At 34.9% G+C, this 23,952-nt stretch overlaps 1 protein-coding gene across 1 annotated transcript in view; it reads left to right on the top strand.

Moving 5' to 3' along the window:
- LOC111153588 (ATP/GTP binding protein 1) overlaps positions 1-23,952 on the top strand; it is a 153,673-nt gene that overhangs the window by 119,281 nt on the left and 10,440 nt on the right. Inside the window, exons 19-25 of the mRNA XM_022512715.1 lie at positions 2,106-2,250; positions 4,764-4,917; positions 6,068-6,248; positions 8,172-8,301; positions 9,291-9,422; positions 11,708-11,884; positions 15,864-16,024. Of these exons, the coding sequence (XP_022368423.1) occupies positions 2,106-2,250; positions 4,764-4,917; positions 6,068-6,248; positions 8,172-8,301; positions 9,291-9,422; positions 11,708-11,884; positions 15,864-16,024 (1,080 nt within the window). The remainder of the gene's footprint in view (positions 1-2,105; positions 2,251-4,763; positions 4,918-6,067; positions 6,249-8,171; positions 8,302-9,290; positions 9,423-11,707; positions 11,885-15,863; positions 16,025-23,952) is intronic.

Raw genomic sequence — 23,952 nt, 5'->3', positions numbered from 1 at the left:
TTTATCTCTTTCTCATAAAATTGGAATTGAAATCGTCTATCAGCGAGTGCTTTTCTTTTTCACATAGTCAAGTGAAAAGTCATAACATGACAGGTGTTGGTTCTGTTTTGTGTAGGGGTGATGGCAAGGATTTTTGTTTGTTTGGTTTCATTTTTGTTTCTTCTTTTGGCTACTTCCAGACCTGGAACTGGAATTCAGGTCAATTCGACAGATGTTTATTAACTGTTTTCCATGTAACAAGCAGTATCCTAGTTGCTTTCCTGAAACCTGAAATCCAGATAGGATTAAAATCTGTCTTTGCATGTGTCTTAACTTTTTATTTGTCAGCCAGGTCTTCCAATGCTTCTTTGTCTCCTCTGCACAATGAGAATAAAACTACTCCCACCAGTCTCTGAGAGAATATAACTGACAGACTACCGTATAGCTGTAATGTGGTTGTTATTAATACCTCTCCAATTAGATGTTAAACTTAGGGGGGAAAGAGTTGGCCAAAAGTTCTGGAATTTATTTTGTGCTTTCCTCAACCCATAGCACCTTGTCACTGAGTACTCAAGATATGGTGGCTACATTAATGAAGACAATAGCGGTTTGAAAATACCATGCCCATGTGTATGTGCGTGCACGTAAATAAACTGTTGGTCGTGGATTTCCTTCAGTTTATGACTTAAATCACAGAAGATGATTTGAAATTTTAGAAATTAGGTTGATAGACAAAGTGCTCTCAGGCCATCAAATGTCAGTGATATTTAAAAGTCTAGAAAGTAATGTGTAGTTTTAAAAACTTTTTATTAGGGAAATCTTCAAACATTTACAAAAGCAGGTAATAGGATAATGAGACCACATCTATTCATCACCCAGTTTCAACAGTTACCAACGCGTGTTTGGCTTTGTTTTAGGAATACTTTCACCCCTACCGCCGCACTGAATTTTTAAAAGCATTTCCAGATATCATATTTATGATAAATACTTCAAAGATCTTTGTCTTTTAGAGATTTTTAAAGACAGTCTAACCATGATGCTATTATCACACCTAAGAAAATTCCTTGATATGATAAAATATCCTGTCATTGTTCAGACTTTCCCAGCTGTCTCATAATTTTTTTTTTTTAAGATTTATTTATTTTAGAGGGAGATACAGAGAGCATGAGAGAGCAAGCAGGAGCATGGGGGAAGGGCAGGGGAAAGGCAGAAGTGGGCTCCCTGCTAAGCAGGGAGCCTGACAGGCATCCCAAGGGCTCTATCCCAGGATCCTGAGATCATGACCTGAGCTGATCATGATCCGAGCCAAAGGCAGACACTTAACAGACTGAGCCACACAGGCGCCCCTCATAAATGTTCTTTTATAGTTGATTTGTTTTAATCCGACCAACCAAGGCTGCACATTGCATTTGATTTTGTTGCTATGTCCCTTAAGTCTCCTTTAATATGTAGGTTGCCTTTTTTCCCCCCTATTCTTTCTCCTTTATTTGTTGAAGAAACTGGGTCATTTGTCATGCAAAATTTCCCACATTTTGGGTTTTGTTGGTTGCATCCCTGTGGTGATAATTAATTCTTCCATTTTACTGATTTCTTGTAAAGTAGTAGTTAGATCTAGAAGCTTGATCAACTTCAGGTTTGAGTTTTGGCAAGAGTACTTCATAGGTGGTGCAGTGAATTCCTGTTGCATCACATCAGGAAACACATCCTGTCTGGTTATTTCTTTTTTTGTGATCTTAAGATTGATAGTGAATTTAGTTATTGTCCTCTCTGATCCATCCACTTGAACCGTTGCCATTATTAGCTTTTCATCTAGTGTGGTAGCAGTCACCGATGGTAATTGGTGAGATCCAGTAATGTGAATGGTTAACGAGGAATTAGGTTCTAAAATTTTTATTAATGTGTAGAGTCTCATCTCCATTTAGTAGTAAATCCAAAGCTGAAAACTTACGTCAGTTGATAGCAGTTAACTGCTGATTAGTACCAAGTCTAATTTTTATAAAATATTTAAGCTAAACTTTTTATAAACTGTATGGGTTTACCCCCAAAGTTCTGTTTAAAAAAGTAGTAAGGAAAATCAGAACTTTTGTGTGGAAGAAATAAATATGTTTTTTGTTTTTCTATTGTAGAAATCACTTCTCAAGAAGTTCAGTTGCTGCAGGTGGGCAAAAGGGAAAATCCTACTATACAATTACATTCACTGTCAATTTTCCACATAAAGATGATGTTTGCTACTTTGCTTATCACTATCCATACACATATTCGACTTTACAGGTGAGAAGTCATTGAGTTGTATTATGGCTGTCATAGTGCTATATGCATGTGTCAGATAATTGGGAAAAAATGGTTTAATGAAATATCTTAATAAGATGAGAAAAAAAAATCCAAGGCTGAATATTTTAGAAAATACAGTACTTGTTGAAAACATTAAAAGGAGTAAAATGGAAATATTTTAAAATATTTTTTAAAATATTTTAAAAATTTGAAAAGATTTTTACTCTCCATCTTTGTGTAGAAATCTATAGCTTTCCATGATTTACACATTTTAACTAGGTGAGATTTCCACTTGTTTTAATGAGAGGCATTAAATCTCATAGAAAATCTAACAATAGAAAAATGTGTAAGTTTTTCTGTAGGGAATTCATTTCTTTTAGTGGTTTGATATGGAGTTCTAGATCCAGATTCTTTAGAATTTAGGATATAAATTTTTTGGGGGGGTTCTTTTGAGATATTTGAGTGTTTGCATTGTAAAACAAAACTGAAAAATGAATTTGAGTAATTACTGTGGTAGATTTTTTTTCTCAATACAGAATGTCCTAATGATCAAGGATCATAGGGATATGATCAGTTTACCCAGAAGGACATTGGAACACTGTGATTTAGAAACAAGCTTCCAAATTATGAGGGGAAAAGGAGAGAAAAACATACTCTGCCCAACAGAAGAGATAGAAAGGCTGAGAACATTCAATGTGGCTGACATTATTTTAATAATGGTTACAATTTACAATAAAGATATGACCATTTATCTTTCTGTGCCAAATAACATAACATCAGAATATACAATGTTATTATTCACAGGGTTATATATTATTGTTCTTTATTGACGTTACCTTTTTAATGTATTTTGAATTCCCCTCCTTTTTTCCAATGGCACTACCATGACCTTTGCAGGCATTACTGCTGCCTCTCCTCTCCACTCTGCCACTTCTTCTCACTGGTGTTCTAGAATTCACTTCTATCCCCTTTCCTCTTCATTAGTTTTTCGCTCACATTATAGCAGGAGGGCTCCTTGGTGGGAAGATCTAATCCCATAAATCTTGTCTTAAAGCTCCTTAGTGATTTCTCTTGCCATTTTTATGAAGTCTGAAAATCTTCATGTCATCATTTCTCTACTGGTTTTCACAATTTTTTGCCATATCCACGTATTGTTTGAACTATTTATATACCCAATATTTATCTTTAAATGGACTTTAAAATAACTCACTCTTTAAAGTTTGTCCTCCAGCTAAGTTAATATTTGTGGTATTAATTCACAGTAAAATATTTGCCTGTTCATTTTTTGTTAAGGTTATCCACATGTCACTTATTTCTGTATCAGTTACCAGCCATATATATATATATGCTGTGCCTTGTGAGAGAATGGCCTACGAGGCCCTTCAGTCTGTGTTAATTCTGTTTCTCAGCTTTCATGGTCATCTTTCCAGGGCATCTTTGTCAGTTCTTTATTCCTCTTTCTTTTGTCCTGGTTTTCCCACGTACCTTCCTTCTGCCTGCAGCACTCCCCTCTACCATCTTCACTCATCCTTTGGATCTCAGTTTGAATGTGACTTCTTTTAGGAGACCTTTCCTCACTGTCCAGATTCCACTAGGCTTCCTGCCCCTGATCACAGGCTTTCATGGCACTCTGTATTTTCCTGAAGGTAGGGTCTCGTTGTTCCCTGTTACATCCCCAATGCCAGGCACAGTTTCCTGCACAGAAATAGTGGCCACATAGTAAATTGTGATTATGTGAACAAACATAGGCAAAAGTTTGGAAACCAACTAAGTATCTTAAATAAGGGAATTGAATAGTTTATGTGTGATATAACCGTATACTAAAACCATTAAAACGTGTGTTTTTAAAAGACACATAATTCACATGTTGAGTGATATAATAGAGTTCATAATTATGAATGTTTGTGTGTGTACAAATTATTAAGTGATCAAAGCAGGTTACATTGGCATTTGTTAGTAGTAATCTAGGTGATGCAGTTATGGGTGTTTTAAATTTTTTTCTTTGTACTTTCTGTGTCTTCTACACATTTTACAATTAATCTTGAAATCAGGAAAAGTTGTTAAAAAATTTGTGCTACATATTTCATTCTGCAGGTCTGTAGTCACTTTTATAATTTCAAAGTTCAGAAAGCTTTAAAACCAAAAGCTTTTTCGTAGCCCATTTGGCAGCAAAGCCTGGCCTGAGTTGATGTGAGCTTATTTAGGATATTGATTCCACTTCGAGTGACCCCACGCATGTTTTGCTGCAGAAATAACAACGTGCTTATTGCAGGCCGCTGGCACTGATGCCTCTGGGTGTTGCCGAATTAACCGTATATGCACCGTATCTAGCCCCCTTTCTTACCTGCCTCAAATTACCGAGGTTTGAACTACGTCTGGCTCCCTGAGGGTTTCAGAGAAGGAATTAGGAGTCTGATTCTCTTTTGTTGTGTGGAGCTCTGGATACAGTTGTTTCTGTTTATCCTAGGGAGTTTTTAAATGATTGTATACTTTGCTTTTAAATTTTTATCAAGATGCATCTTCAAAAATTGGAATCAGCACACAATCCTCAGCAAATCTATTTTCGAAAAGATGTGTTATGTGAAACCCTGTCTGGAAACACCTGTCCCTTGGTGACTATAACGGCAATGCCAGAGTCTAATTATTATGAACATATCTGTCAATTCAGTAAGTCTGTCTTCTTCACTCAAAATACCAGTTATTCTTATTTTTCTTTTCTTTGTATATATTTTGTAAGGGCAGCAGTACTAGGAATAGGAATCAGAAGTCTTGGTCCTATTACTGCCTGGCCTTTGGCCTACTTCTGGGCCTCATTTTACTCATTTCGAAAATGGGGGAGTTGTGTGAGATTATCTCTGAGGTCTCTCTCAATATGAATATTCTGTAGTTCTTATCCTAGAAGTCCTACCCAAAGTATAACACAGCAAAATGTTTGAAGAGTTTACATGAACTCTTAAAACATTTAAAAATTTACATTTTAAATGTTTAAAATTTAAACATTTAAAATGTAAATTTTGCAATTAAAAATTTATAATAAACTAATTTTGTTAAAAATTTTAAAATTTACAATAAACTAATTTTATTAAGATTAGTAGTTTACTTATTAAACTAATAAAATAATTTTATTATAAGTAAAACCAAAGGAAACCTATCAAATGCTTTGATGCCAGCACTGAATAGCTACTTCTTTTTTCCTGCCATTTATATTTTTTAAAATTGTCTCAGATGTACAGCTGTAATAGAAAAAATAAGAAAACTGCTCTAATTTTGATAAGAAGGTTATGATTGGGTGGACTGAATGGTTATATTGTAGACCTATATATCTAAATGTATAGTGAAAAATTGAAAAAATTTTCTTTGTAAATGTCTGAGCAGATATACCTTATTTTATCTGTGCTTATCATAGCAACTATAAAACGGGTAAAATGACATTCCCCCCCCCCATGACTTTATGAAAAATAAATTTATATTTAAAGCTTCCCCAATTACTTGTTCTTTATAAAAAGCGAGATTATATAAAAGAACTCGTTTTAGATGTCAGGTTAATTATTGGGAAATAAATAGGCAACTCAAATAGTATTTGTTGTGTTATGTTTATACTATGAACTCCTTTAGGACATGACTTATATGGGTTTTATCTGTTTTCTCTAGAGGGCGTTGTGCCACTTTTGTATATAGTAGGTGCACAGGAAATTGTTGCTATGAATGTGTATGAGAATTTACAATTGAATGGAAATATTTCTAAATCCCAAAGTCAGACAGCATACCAATTCTTAGTAGCTGTTCATTTTAATTTGAGATTTTATGTGTACTTTAGGAAACCGCCCTTATGTTTTCTTATCTGCTCGGGTACATCCTGGAGAAACTAATGCAAGTTGGGTAATGAAGGGAACATTGGAGTACCTCATGAGTAATAACCCTACTGCCCAGAGCCTACGAGAATCCTATATTTTTAAAATTGTCCCTATGCTAAATCCAGATGGCGTCATCAATGGAAAGTAAGTGAAGCAAACATTAGAGACATGCTATAGACAATGTACTGTTCAAAATACTAGAGTCCAGGTTAATTTGGAAAACAAATTGAGAGATTTTTCTGGAACAAAGAAATTGTTGGTGGGGAATTTATCTAAGATAAATTTTTAAAGGAAAATACATTTTATGTAGTAGTATCATATTTTGAGAAATTCTGTATTTATTCCACATGAGTATGATTTTATGAAATGTATGTCTTGCTTGAATTGATTTAGAAAAATCAGTGTTGGGATATGAGAAAGATATTTAACATATTCCCTTTTGTTTGTCAGTGGCATGATCTTGGCTTGTTCTAAGATTTAGAATCTTCTGGTATTTCTTTCCACTGATAGGGGTTGGCTCTATCTACTGGCCTCTTCCTGGTAGGAAGAAGTATAGTTTTGACAGAAATAATTCTTTAGACTGGAAATACTAGAAGATATCTTCTTCTTTGTTTTTGTTTTGTTATTTTTATTAGTATATAATGTATTATTTGCCCCAGGGGTACAGGTCTGTGAATCATCAGGCTTACACAATTCACAGCATTCACCATAGCACATGCCCGTCCCAATGTCCATAACCCAGCCACCCTCTCCCTACCCGCCCCATTCCTCTAGCAACCCTTAATCTGTTTTGTGAGATTAAGAGTCTCTTATGGTTTGTCTCCCTCCTGAAGATAACTTCTTTTTAAGTGGAGATGGCTTAACAGTTAGTGCAATTTATTTTTTGTGGGAATTAGGAAAGGTCTCTGTTTCTGAAAGATGGGAATTTGGTCTTGATGTTACGAGCATCTGCAGAGCTGAAGATGCCGTATTTTATTTATTTAATAAAGATAGCGTGGATAGTTCTCATATTTTAGGAGATTTTTGAATGAAAAAGCTTAGAATAATGTCCTTTTAGGTAGTATCTTACAGAATTAAAATGAGATTTTTATGACTGGTTTTAATTTAGAAACATTGGCTAGTTAGAATTCCGTTTATATTTCTGTTATCATTTTCTGATAGTTTGCTTAAATTTTTGCTCAGTTGCAATACTTAATACCTGCAATTAAATGAAAATATATTTGAATTTTTCAGGAATGTAAACTTTTCATATACTTCTCCTTTTTAGGAGGGCCCAGCTCAGATAGCACTTTCTCTTTTCTTTTTCTTTACTTTTTTAAAAAGTAGGCTCCATGACCTGTCTGGAGCCCAACATGGGGGACCAGTGTGGGGTAGAGCTCACAACCCTGAGATCAACACCCAAGCTACCATCAAGAGTCAGATGCTTAAGCAACTGGGCCGCTTGGGCGCCCCCCAGATAGCACTTTTGCATAGTAACTAATACAGTTGAAGTACAGGATATTAGTATGTAACAAGTGATTATTACATAGCCAGAATGGAAAATAAATTTTAGAGAGCCTGGAATAAAACGAGAATTAATTTTTTCCTTTTTAAAGATTTTATTTATTTGCTTATTTATTTATCTATCTGAAAGAAAGAGCGAGTACATGTGCACTCATGAGTGGAGGGGGGCAGAAGCGAGAGGGAGAAAGACTCTCAAGCAGGCTTCTGGCCGAGCGCAGAGCCCTACACTAAGCTTGATCTTAACGACTGAGATCTTGAGCTGAGATCTTGACCTGAGCTGTAATGAAGAGTCAGAGGAGGCTCAACAGACTGAGCCACCCAGGCGCCTCTTAGTTTCCCCAAGTTTTTTTTTTTTAATAGGTTGACAGTGTTGGCCTACGTACCTGAAAACTTACCAGGTTAAATGCATGCAAAACAAGATCTTACACAAAGCAAATACTTAAGTGTTTATTTAATGACTAATGTATTTACTGGAAATAGTTAATAGTTACTAGAATCATCAAATTAAACATAGGTAAGAGTTTATCAGTACTGATGTTTGTGGTTGTGTTTACATATGTGTAGTCACCGCTGTTCTTTAAGTGGAGAGGATCTGAATAGACAGTGGCAAAGTCCAAATCCAGATTTACATCCTACAATTTATCATGCTAAGGGGCTGCTACAGTACCTGGCTGCTGTGAAGCATTTGCCACTGGTAAGTATTTGTCTAGTCACAGAGATGCTTTTGTTAATTAACAACTCAGCATTTTATGGCTACAAAAGTTAAGTTTTAATTTCTATTATCAATTACTTCTGTTATCAATTACATAGTATCAGTGTATTATGATACCAAATTAATACAGTGTATCCATATTATTTCATCAGGTTTAAGTTTTATAGTTCGCATGAGCTCTTTATCTTTTTTGTTTATGAATATTGGTAACTCCTGGTGGTAAGTTTTAGGTATTTAACTTCATTGTTTAAACAATACTAAGGTAACAGGATGTGTCTTCCAAATTCTCAAACTGGAAGAAGCTTATTTCTGAGTTCTTTAGTCAACTCCGAAGGAGGTAGGTCTCCAGTTTACACACGAAAGGTGGCGTAGGCACAGTGGTAGACTTCCAAACATATAGACGCTATATGCTGCTTCTGTTTTCCGCAGAATGTTTCCGTTGTATTATGGTTTAAATGAGGTAATCTTCCTTTGGGAAAGATAGGAAATCTGTAGAGAAGGAGCAGCAGTGACATGCAAGCCTCTTCTTCATTTTAAAAATGATGCTCTTAAAAATTAAATTGAAACCATACCCTTTTTTAAATAGTGTTTTTCATGAGAGCATTTTCATGTTCTTTTAAATTAGGTAAATGTTTTAACAACCCTGGATCAGTGATGATTGCTGCTGTAGATTTGAACTATAATTGACTTTATTGTTTTTTAAATGGTAAATAGTAGATACATAAGAAAGAGTGGAACTTGTGGCTTAAAATGCAGGTCCTGGAAAGGATTTAGCCATTCTGGAATTAATCACACATCCTTTCCAGAACACAGTATTGCTACTTTTATTAGTTCTACTTGTTAAATGGTGGTTCAGTTACAATGTAAAAACAAAGAAACAAACCCATTTATTGTCTTGGTATTAATTAGCTTTATTTGGCAGTATATGAATTTGAAACTTTTTAACTTTTAAAATATATCGTATTTTCCAGGTTTATTGTGATTATCATGGCCATTCCCGAAAGAAGAATGTATTTATGTATGGCTGCAGCATCAAAGAGACCGTATGGCACACCAGTGATAATGCAGCTTCCTGCGACATTGTGGAAGATGGAGGATACAGGGTAATTATTACAGATACGTGTGGAGTTTTGGAGTTTGAACATGCATAGCACTACAGAAAATAATTTAACATACACGAACTACTCCGATTCAGCAAGTGTTGCCATTTTGCCGTGTTTTTTTTGTTTGTTTGTTTCAGATTTTTTCAAGTTAAACATTCTAAAATTTTTGCTTTTCATATTTAGATTCTTAATCTATTGGGAATTTATTTTTGTATGAGGGTTGGGGATCTAATTTTAGTTTTCCCATATGTAGCCAGTTGTCTCAGCCCCATTTATTAAACAGTACATCCTTCCTCTGCCAATTTATAAAGCCATCTGTTACATACCATGTTTCCACGCGTCTGGGTATGTTTTGAGGCATGCCCAGGACTTAAGGAGATCCGACTGCTTCACGCCCTGGGTGCTCTCCATTTGGGCACAGTGGCTTTCCTTACTGTATTTATGCTCAAACAAAGCACCCCAGGTTATTTTCCCATAAGAGTTTTAGTAGCATACCACTGCCATGAGCAGAAATTCAAAGGCACATTTTCTTTTGGTGTCTTCTTTCTTCTTCCCCTTTCCCAAATAAATAAAATGATTAGGGTTATATAAAAAGAAAAAAAAATGGGAACACTCCAGAAACAAAAGTAGTAAGTGAAAAAAGTTATCTCTCAGTCACGAATCATTTCTACCCTGTGTGTTGTGAGATTGCCTCTAAGAACATTAATTCTTAAATGTATGTACATGTAGCCTATGAAGTTCTCTTTTAATTCCCATACCACGGCCAGTGTGCATTGCTTTGGATTTTTATCCCTGTACAGACGTACCAAAATTTGTTTACTTAGTAGTCCAACCCGTTAGTGGCTATTTGAATGGTATGGCCAGATTGTCCTACAGAAAGGTTGTGTAAATTGATACTGCTCCATACAACAGCTGACAGTGTTGTTTCCATCCCCTTACTACAGCATGCAGTCGTCTCTGCCAGGGAAAAACTGATGGTTTTAATTTGCATATCTGTAATTATAAATGAGGTTGAGTATCTTTTCATATTTTGGCCAATTATGACCTCTCCCTCTCTTTTATAGGCCTTTTCTTATATTCTTTGCTTATTTTTATCCTGGTCATCTAATCATTATTGTTTTTAAGCTAGCAACTCTATATGTATCACAAATATACTAAAACATGTTTTGTGTGTATGTGGTAACTTGAAACTTGCATCATGTTTATTGATTTTTTTTTTTAAAGATTTTTTTTATTTGATAGATCACAAGTAGGCAGAGAGGCAGGCAGAGAGGGGGAAGCTGAGCAGAGAGTCCGATGTGGGGCTTGATCCCAGGACCCTGAGATCATGACCTGAGCCGAAGGCAGAGGCTCAACCCACTGAGCCACCCAGGTGCCCAATTGATTTTTTTTTTTAAACGACTTCTGAGTTTTGAGGCTTAGAAAGACTTCTTATCCCAAGATTTTTTTTAAAAAAGTCCCACGTTTACTGTTTTTAATTTCATTTGCAATTTTACTAATTGTACGTTTAAATTCACGATCCAGCTAGACTTGAACTACTGAAGAGTGGCTTCGGCTCGTTTATCCCAGTGGCTCTCCAGTGGTGCCAGCAGTTAGGGAGTGATCAGTCTTCTCTCCACTAATCATTCTAATTTTAACATCTGCCTTTGGTTCTAATTGAGAATTCTCTTTCTTTCTGGAGAGGTATCTACTCCCACACACTATCACAATTTTACTTCTCTTACATATGTAATTAGGTTAATATATGTTGGATCATGTCTGTAGTCAAAGCCTCTTCTTTCAGAGTTGCCCTGGCTCTGCCCCCATACTTACACACTCCAAGAGAACCTGAGAATAATTTGAAGTTGAAGAGGTTATGGGCATTTTGATTGTGATTGTCTTAGCTTTGTTGATTAATTTAGAGGTCATTGACATTTATAATGTGAAATCTCTTAATTAGTAGACCATCTTTCATGACTAAAGTTGCTTTGTTTTTTAAACATGGGGTTTTTTTTTCCCATAGTTTTAAAACATTTTTTAACCTAGTTTTTGTTCATTTATTGGTTGCTACTATGAATGTGATCCTTTATTCTGTTTTCTACCTGATTATTGTTCGTCCAGGAAAGCAGAACATTCTAAATTAGTAAAGAATGATTTGGATGCTTGGAAAGCAGAGGATAAAGCAAGAAGATCCACATAGCCCTGCTCTAATCACTGTGCTTTTGTGAAAATTTTTAAAAATTACAAAAACAATATTATTTTTAAAAAAACCTTCATGAAATCTTATGTTATTCTTACCTTTGCAGACTTTGCCTAAGATACTGAGCCATATTGCCCCAGCATTTTGCATGAGCAGCTGTAGCTTTGTAGTAGAAAAATCTAAAGAATCTACGGCACGTGTCGTAGTTTGGAGGGAGATCGGGGTACAAAGAAGCTATACCATGGAAAGTACTTTGTGTGGCTGTGATCAGGGAAAATACAAGGTAAAACATCTCAAGACTTCAAGCAGTAAAAATTATTTTAAGGACTTCCTTTTCATATAGTATGCTGTTGGTTTTTAAGTATGTATTAATGACACATTTGTTATACTGAGTTAAATGTAATTTGCAAGAATAGAACTGAATCATATGCAATTCTTTTTTACTTCTCTGTACTTAAATAGCTTGCTTTTGTCTTTATGAAATCTTGGTTGATCCTATCTACATCATAATTATTAAGGAGGCATGTTGTGGTATATTAAATATTGACTGGTAACTTATGAGCGGTGTAGATAGTACATTATGAATAAAAGTTTTCTATCATTTTAATTTGTTGGATGTAGTTATATTTATATGCATTTAGAAATACATTTATAAAATTTTATATATTTAGATGTATGTGTGTGACTTTTAAGTGCATATTCCTTCATTAAAATGTATTCTTTACTAAGACTGCTCCTCTCTAGTGTTGTATTTTTTTTTTAAAGATGTGTTTATTTATTTGAGAGAGAGAGAGAGAGCATGAATGGGAGGGGCAGAGGGAGAGAGAGAGAGAGAGAGAGAATCTTAAGCAGATTCCACACTGAGTGCAGCGCCCACCACTGGACTCAGTCAAGACCTGAGTTGGAACCAAGAGTTAGATGCTTAGCTCACTGCACCACCCAGGTGCCCCTGGTGCCATAGTCTTTTATTGGAAACAACTGGAGCTTAAAGTTTACTTTTGAAATTAAAGATTAATAAAATATTAGGTGACTTTGAAGTTTTTAATTTGGAAGATTGAGAACCTAATGGGCAATCATTTGAATCTTGGATAATCAACAGCAAACAAATAAATATTGCAAGTACTTATTTTTCTTGCCACAGAAAGATTTTCAGGTGTCATGCTGATTACTCCTCATTCTGTTTGATTTGGTTTGGTTTGGTATAGGGCAAGAGGAAACATAATGTAAGAGTGATTTTCATATACTTCACATAAAAATGGTTGTAACTTTGGAAGGAGTTAAAAAATTTCCAATTGGTTAGTAGTAAAAATGTCAACATATTATAGTTGACTGAAAGCTTAAATGGAGAGCCTAAGTAATGACTTTTTCAGTCTGTACCAAACTGGGAGAAAATTGTAGAGATCTTGCAACTGACATTCAAACTTTAGGGGCCTTGTAGAGTAGAAGTTAATGAAATTTCAGTACTTTCTGTTGAGTGACTTCTCTAAATTTTAGGTTGACCAGAGTATATTATTCTTACAAAATGTCTTTTGAATTCTCTTCAAATACTGTGAAACAGTGACTTCTCATGTACTAAGGACATGATGGTGATAGGAGATAAGATGTCCTAGAGTACTCCTCTAGCTTCCAGCCCCTGTCTTCTAATCATTGCTGTCGTGGACAACTTTGACAAGAGTCTCACGTTCTGTGTGTAGGATGGGAACAAAGCTTGAGAATCACTTTTGTATAAGACCATAGGTGTCTCTGAGGAAAAAACCCTTAGGCTGTATGATTTATGGAAATAGACTATAAATTACTTCTTAAAGAGATCCTTTATGCAGTCAGATAGGAGAAGGCAACCTAAAGTGTCAGTGTTTTTGAAACTGGCCCCTGGGGGTAGGCAGAGAAGTAGGGAAACTGAGGTTTACATGCCATTTGAAATCAACTATAAGATATAGCAGTAGTGCTTTTTTACTATATTTGGATTCTACTGATAGACTTTCATTGGATTTTTTAAGACATTCTATTTGTATTTTGATCAATTTCTTTGGTCATTTAAAAAAACATTTAAAAAATAGCTAAAATATATTTTGAAACATAAAATGTTAGACCAGTTTTCTAAAAATTATTTAAAAAACTATAGACTTTTAAAAAATAAAATGGGTACCTAGTAAATACTCATTTCTTTTTTATATGATTTAGTTAATAGAGTTAATGTTGATTTAAAACTTTTTTAAAATTTATTATTTTTTTTTTAAAGATTTTATTTATTTATTTGAGAGGGAGGCAGTGAGAGAGAGCATGAGTGAGGAGAAGGTCAGAAGGAGAAGCAGACTCCCCGTGGAGCTGGGATCCTGATGCAGGACTCGGTCCCGGGACTCGATCCCGGGAGTCTGGGATCATGACCTGAGCCGAAGGCAGTCGTCCAACCAACTGAGCCACCCAGGTGTCCCTACAACTTTTTTTTTTTAATTTAAAACTCTTATGCAGAGAAATGTCCTTTACTAAGCCATTTTTTTAGTGTCTAAAATTCAATACTGTGATCATAACATTTACTTTTTATAAGCTTTTTTGTTATTGTTAATAAACTTTGGTTTTGTTTTAGATGCATAGCAGAATTGAGTGGAAAGTACGTAATTCCCATATATTCCCATCTGCCCCTACCCATGTAACATATACTTTTCAGACTTGTTAATGTTAGCTAATAAGTTGTACAAGTTTAATGATATTTTAAGAAACAGTTCTCTTCACCTCAAGAATGTTCTTATATTACTGAATTTTAGGCTGTAAATGATCCTTATTTTTATTTTCTGTGAGCTACTTCAGAAACAGTCATAGCCTTTCTAAAGCTTTTAAATTAGGAAGGCAAATGAATCTTCTCATAAAGTTAGGTTAGAGTGTTTGGAGATGGATACACTGTCTAAACTGTCAGTCAACTGGGGCGGCTGGGTGGATCAGTCATTTGAATGTCAAACTCTTGGTTTCATCTCAGGTCATGATCTCATGGGTCATGGGACCAAGCACCACGTCAAGCTCCCCACTCAGTGAGGGATTTGCTTGCAGATTCTCTCCCTCTCTCCTTCCCCTTCCTCTCAAATATAAAATAAAAAATAAATCTTAAAAAAAATAGACAGTCATTATTATAAAGGCATGTGTTTTGTGCAGGGTAGGGTAAGTAACAGTTTTTACAATTTATTTTCTTCAGTTACTCTGTGCTTTCAGTCTGGTCATTGTAAAACTGTTTTAAAGTACCTTTTCTCTAAATGATGTGTGTTCTCATTTTCACTGCAACTTTTGTTGGTGTAAGGATTTCACTTAGAGATTAATTTTAATCTGAAAATTAAACAATAAGCAATGTTTTGATTTGTAGTCCATTTTTGTCATTTTATGTGATAACATTAAACTTTTGATAAGCCTTATGTTGTTTATTGGGGAACTGTCAGAAAAGGATAATGAGTTGCAGTAAAATTTTCTTTTTGCTGCAGTAGACCAAATTTGAAATGTTATTCCTAATTGACATGGAATGTAGAAATTTATTTTACTGCTACCTCATTGACCTAGATCTGTTTGATTTCTTTTTTTGTTTTTGACATAGTTACCTTTCTTTTGTTTGTTTTTTATTTATCATTTTCTTTTATCATACAGTAAAAAGGATATATGGTAATGTTCAGATATACAAATTAGGGCCTTGATTTTGACAGTACAGTATTTCAACATTGTCATCCAAAGTAGTGGATTACAAGAAATACTAGCAATGTCTCGCAAAAATATAATTTCACACATGAACTCCCAAGAGTAATATACCCACAGAATGTTTTTTTCCCCTGTGTGTTAGTGAAAATAGTTTGCATGTCATGAATGAGAACAAACATTTAGAAATGTTTTTTTGAGACAGTTTCCTTTGTGACCTAAAATGATCTTATATTGTTAAGACATTGTGCTTATTGAGTTGTAGCCCCATACAAAGCACCTTTTAATTTTATTAATGTAATTATAAATTTCACCTATGTAACTATAATGATGACAGCCAGAGGACAGTGAGTGAGTTGGAGGAAATCAGAGGTGGAGACAAACCAGGAGAGACTGTGGACTCTGAGAAAAAAACTGAGGGTTTTGGGAGGGAGGATTGGGGGTGGGATGAGCCTGGTGGTGGGTATTAAGGAGGGCATGTATTGCATGGAGCACTGGGTGTGTTGCATAAACAATGAATTTTGAAACACTGAAAAAAAAATTAAATTTAAAAAAATGTCCTAATTTTATGTATGAAATTGCTTTATTTCTAGGGTTTACAGATTGGTACTCGAGAATTGGAAGAGATGGGAGCAAAATTTTGTGTTGGTCTGTTGCGTTTGAAAAGACTGACGTCCCCATTGGAATATAATCTGCCTTCCAGCCTTCTTGACTTTGAAAATGACTTGATTGAATCGAACTGCAAAGTAACTAGGTAAGATACACTTGTTTCCTTCTGTTATTATGTGTAGTATACTGTTATATATTCATTAAATTGAGGAAAGGCACAGAGATTTTGATAGCCAAGAATAGTTTTAGAATTAATATAATTAAGTTTAAATGTCTAGATTACATACTTATTTGTTCCAAATTGTGATAATATTCTTCATTCTTTTATTTGGATTGAGATTGTAATGAAATATCCTTGTGTTTTGAATGCTATTTTTAGTGATCTTAATGATTTACCTTTTTTTTTTTAAAGATTTTATTTATTTATTTGACAGAGAGAGAGAGATCACAAGTAGGCAGAGAGGCAGGCAGAGAGAGAGGGGGAAGCAGGCTCCCTGCTGAGCAGAGAACCCGATGTGGGGTTCGATCTCAGGACCTTGAGATCATGACCTGAGCCGAAGGCAGAAGCTTAACCCACTGAGCCACCCAGGTGCCCCAGTGGTTTACCTTTAAACCCCCAAAAAAGCAATGTGGAAAAGAGTACTTAGGTTATATTTAAATTAAGAGGACTTGGAATCAGGATTCATACTTGAAATTTTATTTTGTTGATATCTACACACATCAAATGGCTTTCCAGTAACCTTCTGGTTACATATACTAAAACCAGCTAATTAATTTAATATCCTGCCAAATAATTTAATTTAACTTATTTATTTAATTATATTCACCAAGTAATATTCTCAGTAGATAAACCTTTGCTCCTTAAATATTTATAAAATTTGATCAGTTACAGCCTCAGATGTAATTCAGTATTATAAATCTTAATCATAATACTTAGCATTTTATAGTTTGATGGATATGGGTAAGCATTTTATAGTTTGATGGATATGGGTAAGAAAATTCTCATTTTGTAGAATCTTCACGATTTTTCTTGTTAGATATTGACTTGTCATTTGTCAGTTTATTGCTATGCTCTGTTACATATATTAGTTTAGGAGTTTTATGTGTGGTGAAACATTAGTTAGAACTCTGTTCTTTTTAATGTGATAATCGAGACAGTAATCACCTGAGTTCTCTACTGGAAGTACATATTTATTATAAAGATTGTCCATTGTTCTGACTAATATTTAGAAGCCTTCCTTCAAGGTACTTCAGGTGTTCTTTATTCTCCTAGGTTTATCGAAGTATAATTCACAAATAGAATTATAAGATTTTGTGATGCTTTGATATATGTATGCATTGCACAAGGATTGCCCCCAACATACCCATCCATCAGTGCATGTGTTTACCGTTTTGGTGTGTGTGTGAATGAATATGGCCATTTCAGTTCTGCTCTTCAAATTTCAGTCATACAGTCTAGTATTATCAGCTGTAGTCACCATTCCTTTTCAGTGACGCCTTCAGACCTTATTCATCTCGAGGCTGAAAATTTGTACCATTTTACCAGTCTCTCCTTTTTTCCCTACACCCCAGTCCCCTGGCAGCCACTTGCCTACTTTCTGTTTCTCTGAGGTCCATTTTTTTGTTTTTGTTTTTGTTTTGATTCCACATGTAAGTGACACCATATAGTACTGTCTGTATTTGGTTTATTTCACTTAGCATAATGCCCTCCAGTTTCATCCATGTAGCAAATGAAAGGATTTCCTTCTTTTCAAAGGCTGAATTATACTTCATTATATATCTGTATATTACATTTTCTTTATCCGTTCATCCATTGATAGACACAAGTTATTTTGATACTTTGTTACAAATAATACTGCTTTGAACACAGGAGTGCAGATATTTCTTTGACAGCTAATGATTTTATTTCCTTTGGCTATGTACCCAGAAGTGGCGTTGCTGGATGATATGGCAGTTCTACTTTTAATTTCTTGAGGAACCTCCATACTGTTTTCCATAGTGCCTGTACCAGTCTATGTGGTGACCAGCAGTGTACAGTTGAGCACCTTTTCATATATCTGTTGGCCGTTCATATGTCTTCTTTGGAAAAATGTGTATTTAGGTCCTTTTCTCCATTTTAAAAAATTGGTTTTTGTTTTGCTTTTGAGCTGTGAATTCTGTGTATGTCTGGTATTAACCCCTTATTGGATTGGATGTGTGCTTTGCAAATATTTTCTCCTATTCCATAGGTTGTCTTTTTATTTTGTTGATGGTTTTCTTTGCTGTATAAAAGCTTTGTAGTTTGATGTGGACCTACTTGTTTATTTTTGCTTTTATTGCCTTTGCTTTTGGTGTCAAAAAAATTATTGCTAAACCCAGTATCAAAAGAGTTTACCCATTGTGTTTTCTTCTAGGAGTTTTATGGTTTCATTTCTTACTTTCTAGTCATTAATCTGTTTTGAGTTGATATTTGTATATGGCATAAGGTAGGGGTCTAGTTTTATTCTTTTATATTTGTCTATCTAGTTTTCCCAGCACCATTTAATGAAGAGGCTGTCTTTTCCCAATGCATATTCTTGGTTCCTTTGTCAAAAATTAATTGGCTAGATATGCAGGGGTTTACTTCTGGGCTCTCTTTTCTGTTCATTGATCTGTGTGTCTGTCTTTATGCCAGCACCATGCTGTTTTGATCACTATCGCAGGATTATTTGGAATCAGGAAGTGTGATTCCTCCACCTTCATTCTTTTTCAAGATTGCTTTGGCTATTCAGGGTCTTTTGTAGTTCGATTGTTTCTTTGAAAAATGTCATTGACATTTTGATAGGGATTGCAGTGAATCTGTAGATTGCTTTTGGTAGTGTGGGCATTTTAACGACATTAGTTCTTCTAATCCATGAGCCACAGACTGTCTTTCTGTTTATTTGTGTCTTCTTCAATTTCTTTTATGGCTTTCTTATAGTATATATCTTCTACCTCCTTGGGTAACTTAGTCCTGTTTTATTCTTTTTGCTGCCTTGGTAAGTAGGATTGTTTTCTTAACTTCTCTTTCATAGTTCATTGTCGGTGTATAGAAATGCAACTGTTTTTTGTGTATTTTGTTTTCTGCATCATTACTGAAATTATTCATTATATCTAACATTTTTTATGAAGTTTTTAGGGTATCAATATATAACCTTTCATTTGTACTAAGAGAAAATTTTACTTCTTCCTTTCTGATTTTGATGTCCTTTGTTTCTTTTTCTTGCCTAATTGCTCCTAGGATTACCAGTACTAGGTTAAATAAAAGTGGTGAGAATAGGCATTCTTGTGTTCTTTCTGATCTTAGAGGAAAAGCTGTAGCACTTTATTACTGGATATGATGTTAGCTGTGGGCTTATAATATATCAACTTATTAGTGGAGGTGTATGTCATCCTCTTTCAGTTTTTATCATGAATGGATGTTGAATTTTGTCATATATTTTTTCTACATCCATTGAGGTTATCGCATGATTTTTATTCTTCATTTTGTTAATGAGGTATATCACATTGATTGGTTTACAAATGTTGAACCATCCTTGCATCCCAGAGATGAATCCCACTTGATTATGGTATATGTTTGATCCTTTGAATGTATTGTTGAGTTGAATTTCCTAATACTTTATTGAGGATTTTTGCATCTAAGCTCATCAGGGATATTGGCCTGTAATTTGTTTTTTTGAGTGCCCTTGTCTGGCTTTAGTACTGTTATGCCCCCCCCAAAAATGGGTCCATGATTAAAGGAGCAAGACTGATATAAAGCGAAGGTTAAGTAAAGCTTTATTGCGCACCAAGCATCAAGAATCAGACCGAATGTTTGGGGACACACCTCTTACAAGAGAGGGCGACCCTTCTCTGTTTCACAGACTAGCTTTTAAGGGCAAAGGCCATGCGGTTGGGCCTGGCCACACACAGGTGGCCAATGAAACTGTCACACACAGAAAAAGCTGCACAGTCATGCTAGGTGACCAATTGAATAACAATTTACCCTAGTAGACATTTGAACCAGCCTATCACCTTGGTCAGAATTGGTGCCCAAAAGGTGCCCAAAGGGCGGGGCCCATACTCTTTGATAACTAGGGAGACAGTATGCATCCCCCCCACTGATCGGATGTCTCCACCTGGCCTGACCCACCCTTGTATTTGAGCTTTGTTTCCTGGGGCTGGTTTCCGGGACTTGTTTTTAAGTAAGTCCCCTGGGGGAAGGGGAGCAGGGATAGTTTAAACAACGTTATTGTTTTAACCTTGATGGAAGCCTCTGGCTAAATAGGTCCTTCCGGTATCAGGGTAATGCTGGCCTTGTAATATGAGTTTGGATGTGTTCCCTCTTCTATTTTGGGAGGAGCTTGAACAGATTGATACTAGTTCTTCTTTAAATGTTTTGTAGAATTCATCAGTGGAGCTCTCTGGTCATGAACTATTCTTTATTGGGAGATTTTTGAGTACTGATTTAGTCTCCTTAGTAATAATTGGTCTGGTTAGGATTTTCCATTTATTTTTTCATGATTTAGTCCTGGTAGATTATACATTTCTAGGAATTTATCCATTTCTTCTAGGTTATTCTATTTGTTGGCATATTGTTGTTCATAGTAATCTCTTACAGTCGTTTGTATTTTTTTGTATCCGTTGTAATATGTCCTCTTTCATGTATAATTTTATTTGAATTCTCTTTTTTCTTGGAAAGTTTAGCTAACAGTCTTCTTTTTTCTTCAGAACATTAGCTCTTGGTTTCATTCATCTTTTTTTTCTTTTTAGTCTCTTTTCTTGCATTTATGTCTGCTCTGCCTTTGTTATTTCCTCCCTCAGCTAACTTTGGGCTTAGTTTGTCCTTTTTTCTTGAGGTATAAAGTTATTTATTTGAGATCTTTCTTTTTTCTTACTGTAGGTGTTTATCACACTAAATTACCCTATTAAAACTGTTTTTGCTGTATCCCATAAATTTTGGTATGTTGTGTTTCTATTTTCACTTGTCTCAAGATATGTTTTGATTTTTCTTGACTCATTGGTTGTTCAGGAACATGTTTAATCTTCACATATTTGTGAGTTTTTTTCTTTTTGTAATTGATCTCTAATTTTAAATCATTGTGGTTAGAAAAAATGCTTGATATGATTTCAGTTGTCTTTTATTTATTAAGATTTATTTGTGTCCTCACATGTGATTTACCTTGAATAATGTTCTATGTGTGTTTGAGAAGAATATATTATTTTGCTACTGTTGGTTGGAATGTTCTGTATATGTCTGTTAAGATCCATCTGGTCTAACATGTAGTTTTATTCTAGTGTTTTCTTATTGATTTTCTGTCTGGATGATCTATCCATGTTGGAAGTGGGTACTTGAAGTCCCCTGCTAGTATTGTATTGCTGTGCATTTCCTTCTTTAGATTTATCTATATTTGCTTTATTTAATACGTGCTTTTATGTCAAGTGCATAGGTATTTATAATTATTATATCCTCTTAATTGACACTTTTATTGTATATGATGACCTTCTTTTTCGTTTTTTTTTTTTCTTCCTGATGTGAGTGCAGCTGACTCCTGCTGTCTTTTGGTTTCTACTTGCATTGAATATCTTTTTCCATCACTTTGCTTTTGGTCTATGTGTGTCCTTAAAGCTGAGGTGAATCTCTTACAGGGAACATAGAGTTGGGTGTTACCATTTTTTTTCTTAAATCCATTCAGTCACTCTATATTTTGTGCTTGAAGAATTTAGTCCACTTACATGTAATGTAATTATTGATAGGTATAGGCATACTGTTGCCATTTTGTTCATTGTTTTCTGGCTGTTTTGTAATTTCTTTGTTCCTTTCTTCCTTTTTTGCTTGCTTCCTTTGTGACTTGATGATTTTTTGTAGTGGTATACTTTTTTTTTTTTTTTTTTTTATATTGTTTTTAAAAAATTTAATTATTTTTGTTTTTTTTTATTGGTATACTTTTTTTTTTTTTTTTTTTTAACATGGCTATAAAAAATTTAATGACTCAGAGAATGGTGTAGTAGTATACTTTGGTTTCTTTATCTTTTGTATATCTACTATAGGTTTTGTGTTGTGGTTACCATGAGGGTTACATAAAACATCTTATACTTATGATAGCCTATTTTTTTTTTTTAAAGATTTTATTTATTTATTTATTTGATAGGTGGAGATCACAAGTAGGCAGAGAGGCAGGCAGAGAGAGAGGAGGAAGCAGGCTCCCTGCTGAGCAGAGAGCCCAATGCGGGGCTTGATCCCAGGACCCTGGGATCATGACCTGAGCTGAAGGCAGAGGCTTTAACCCACTGAGCCACCCAGGCGCCCATATGATAGCCTATTTTAAGCTGATAATTACTTAACTTCAAATATATACCAAAACTCCTCCTTCCCCACATTTTGTTTTTGACATCACAGTTTGCATCTTTTTTACATTGTATATCCATTAACAAGTTATTGTAGTTATAGTTATTTTTAATACTTTTGTCTCTTAACTTTCATACTAGATTTATAAATGATTTTCCCACTACCATTGAAAGATTACAGTATGAATGTAACTATATATTCACCTTTACAATGATTGTAATTATATATTCATATACATATATTTATATATATTCATATACAGTATGAATGTAACTATATATTCACCTTTACCAGTGAGTTTTATGCTGTCACTTGTTTTTCTGTTATTAGCATACTTTCATTTGAGCTTGAAAAACTCTCTTAACATTTCTTTTAAGCCCAGTCCTATGGTGATGAACTCCTTCAGTTTTTTTAGTCTGGAAAATTTTTTATTTTTCCTTCAATTCTGATTGACAACTTTGCCAGGAAAAGTATTCCTGGTTGGTTGGGAGTGTGTTTCTTTTAGCACTTTGTAGGTATCCTTCCACTCACTTCTAGTCAGCAAGATTTCTGCTGAAAAAAAATCTGCTAATAATCTTATGTGGGTTCTCATGTACATAACAGGTTGCTTTTCTCTTGCTACTTTAAAGATTTTCCTTGTCTTTAACTTTGACACTTTAATTATAATGTGTCTTGGTGTGGGCCTTTTTGGATTCATCATTTTTGATCTTCATAAACCTGGGTGTCTGATATCTTTTTCTTTCCCCAGGGTAGGGAAATTTTCAGCCATTATTTCTTTGAATAAGTTTTCTGTCCCTTTATCTCTTCTTCTGGGACCTCTGTAATGAATATATTAGTTTGTTTGTTGATGTCCCATAAGTCCCTTAAGTAATTTTCACTCTTCATTCTTCTTTTTGTTCCTCTTTGGATGAATCCTGCTGCCCTTTTGGAGTTCACTGATGCTTTCTTCCATTTGCTCTAGTCTGCTGCTGAAGCCTCTATTGAATTTTTCAGTTCAGTTATTATATTCTTCAGTTCTATGATTTCTACTCAATATTTTTTCATATCTTCTCTCTGTTGAAATTCTCACTTTGTTCATGCATTGCTCCTGACTTTGTTGAAAATCTTTATTACAATTAGTTTGAAATCTGTATCAGGTATATCACTTATCTGCATTCTTTGAGATCTGTTTCTAGGTATTTATCTTGGTCTTTTGTTTGGAATATATTCCTCTGTTTCTTCATTTTCCATGACTCTGTTTTGGTTTCTGCACATTAGATGAAATAGCCATCTCTCCCAATTTGTGGCGGAATGTTCTTGTGTAGGAGATAAACTTCATTCATTATTCTGGCTTGAGCTTCTAGTTGTGTCTCACACATGATTGGCCAGGCCTCTTTCGTCATTTTTAGTGCCAGTGGTTGAGGGTGCCAGGTCATAGTAGTATCCCAAAAAGGAGGATCATAATCGTGCTTAGATGCAGGATGATTAGAAGCTGGACCTTCTAGCAGCAGCTAGAAAAGTCTATAGTTAAGCCCTTCCAGGGAAAAACTGGGAGATGGGTTTTTTTGCCTCTTCACTTTGTGGTAGCCTGACTATATGGCTATTAAGACGTGCCTCTGTGCCTAAGAACTGTTTGTTTGATAGAGTACATGGGACTCATGGGTGCAAGCCCTGTTGGCTGCTAGAACCAGGCTGTCTGTAGGTCTGTCTCCTCAGCGGCAGCCACAATAGCTGAGGCGTCAGATGTAACGTGCTTTGGTTACTGGAGC

This window comes from Enhydra lutris, unplaced genomic scaffold, assembly GCF_002288905.1.
Source record: "Enhydra lutris kenyoni isolate GAN:26980312 unplaced genomic scaffold, ASM228890v2 scaffoldscaffold33, whole genome shotgun sequence".
NCBI classification, from domain to species: domain Eukaryota; kingdom Metazoa; phylum Chordata; class Mammalia; order Carnivora; family Mustelidae; genus Enhydra; species Enhydra lutris.
Note: the sequence above shows the minus strand (reverse complement) of the source record. Positions and strands in the feature narration are given on the sequence as shown.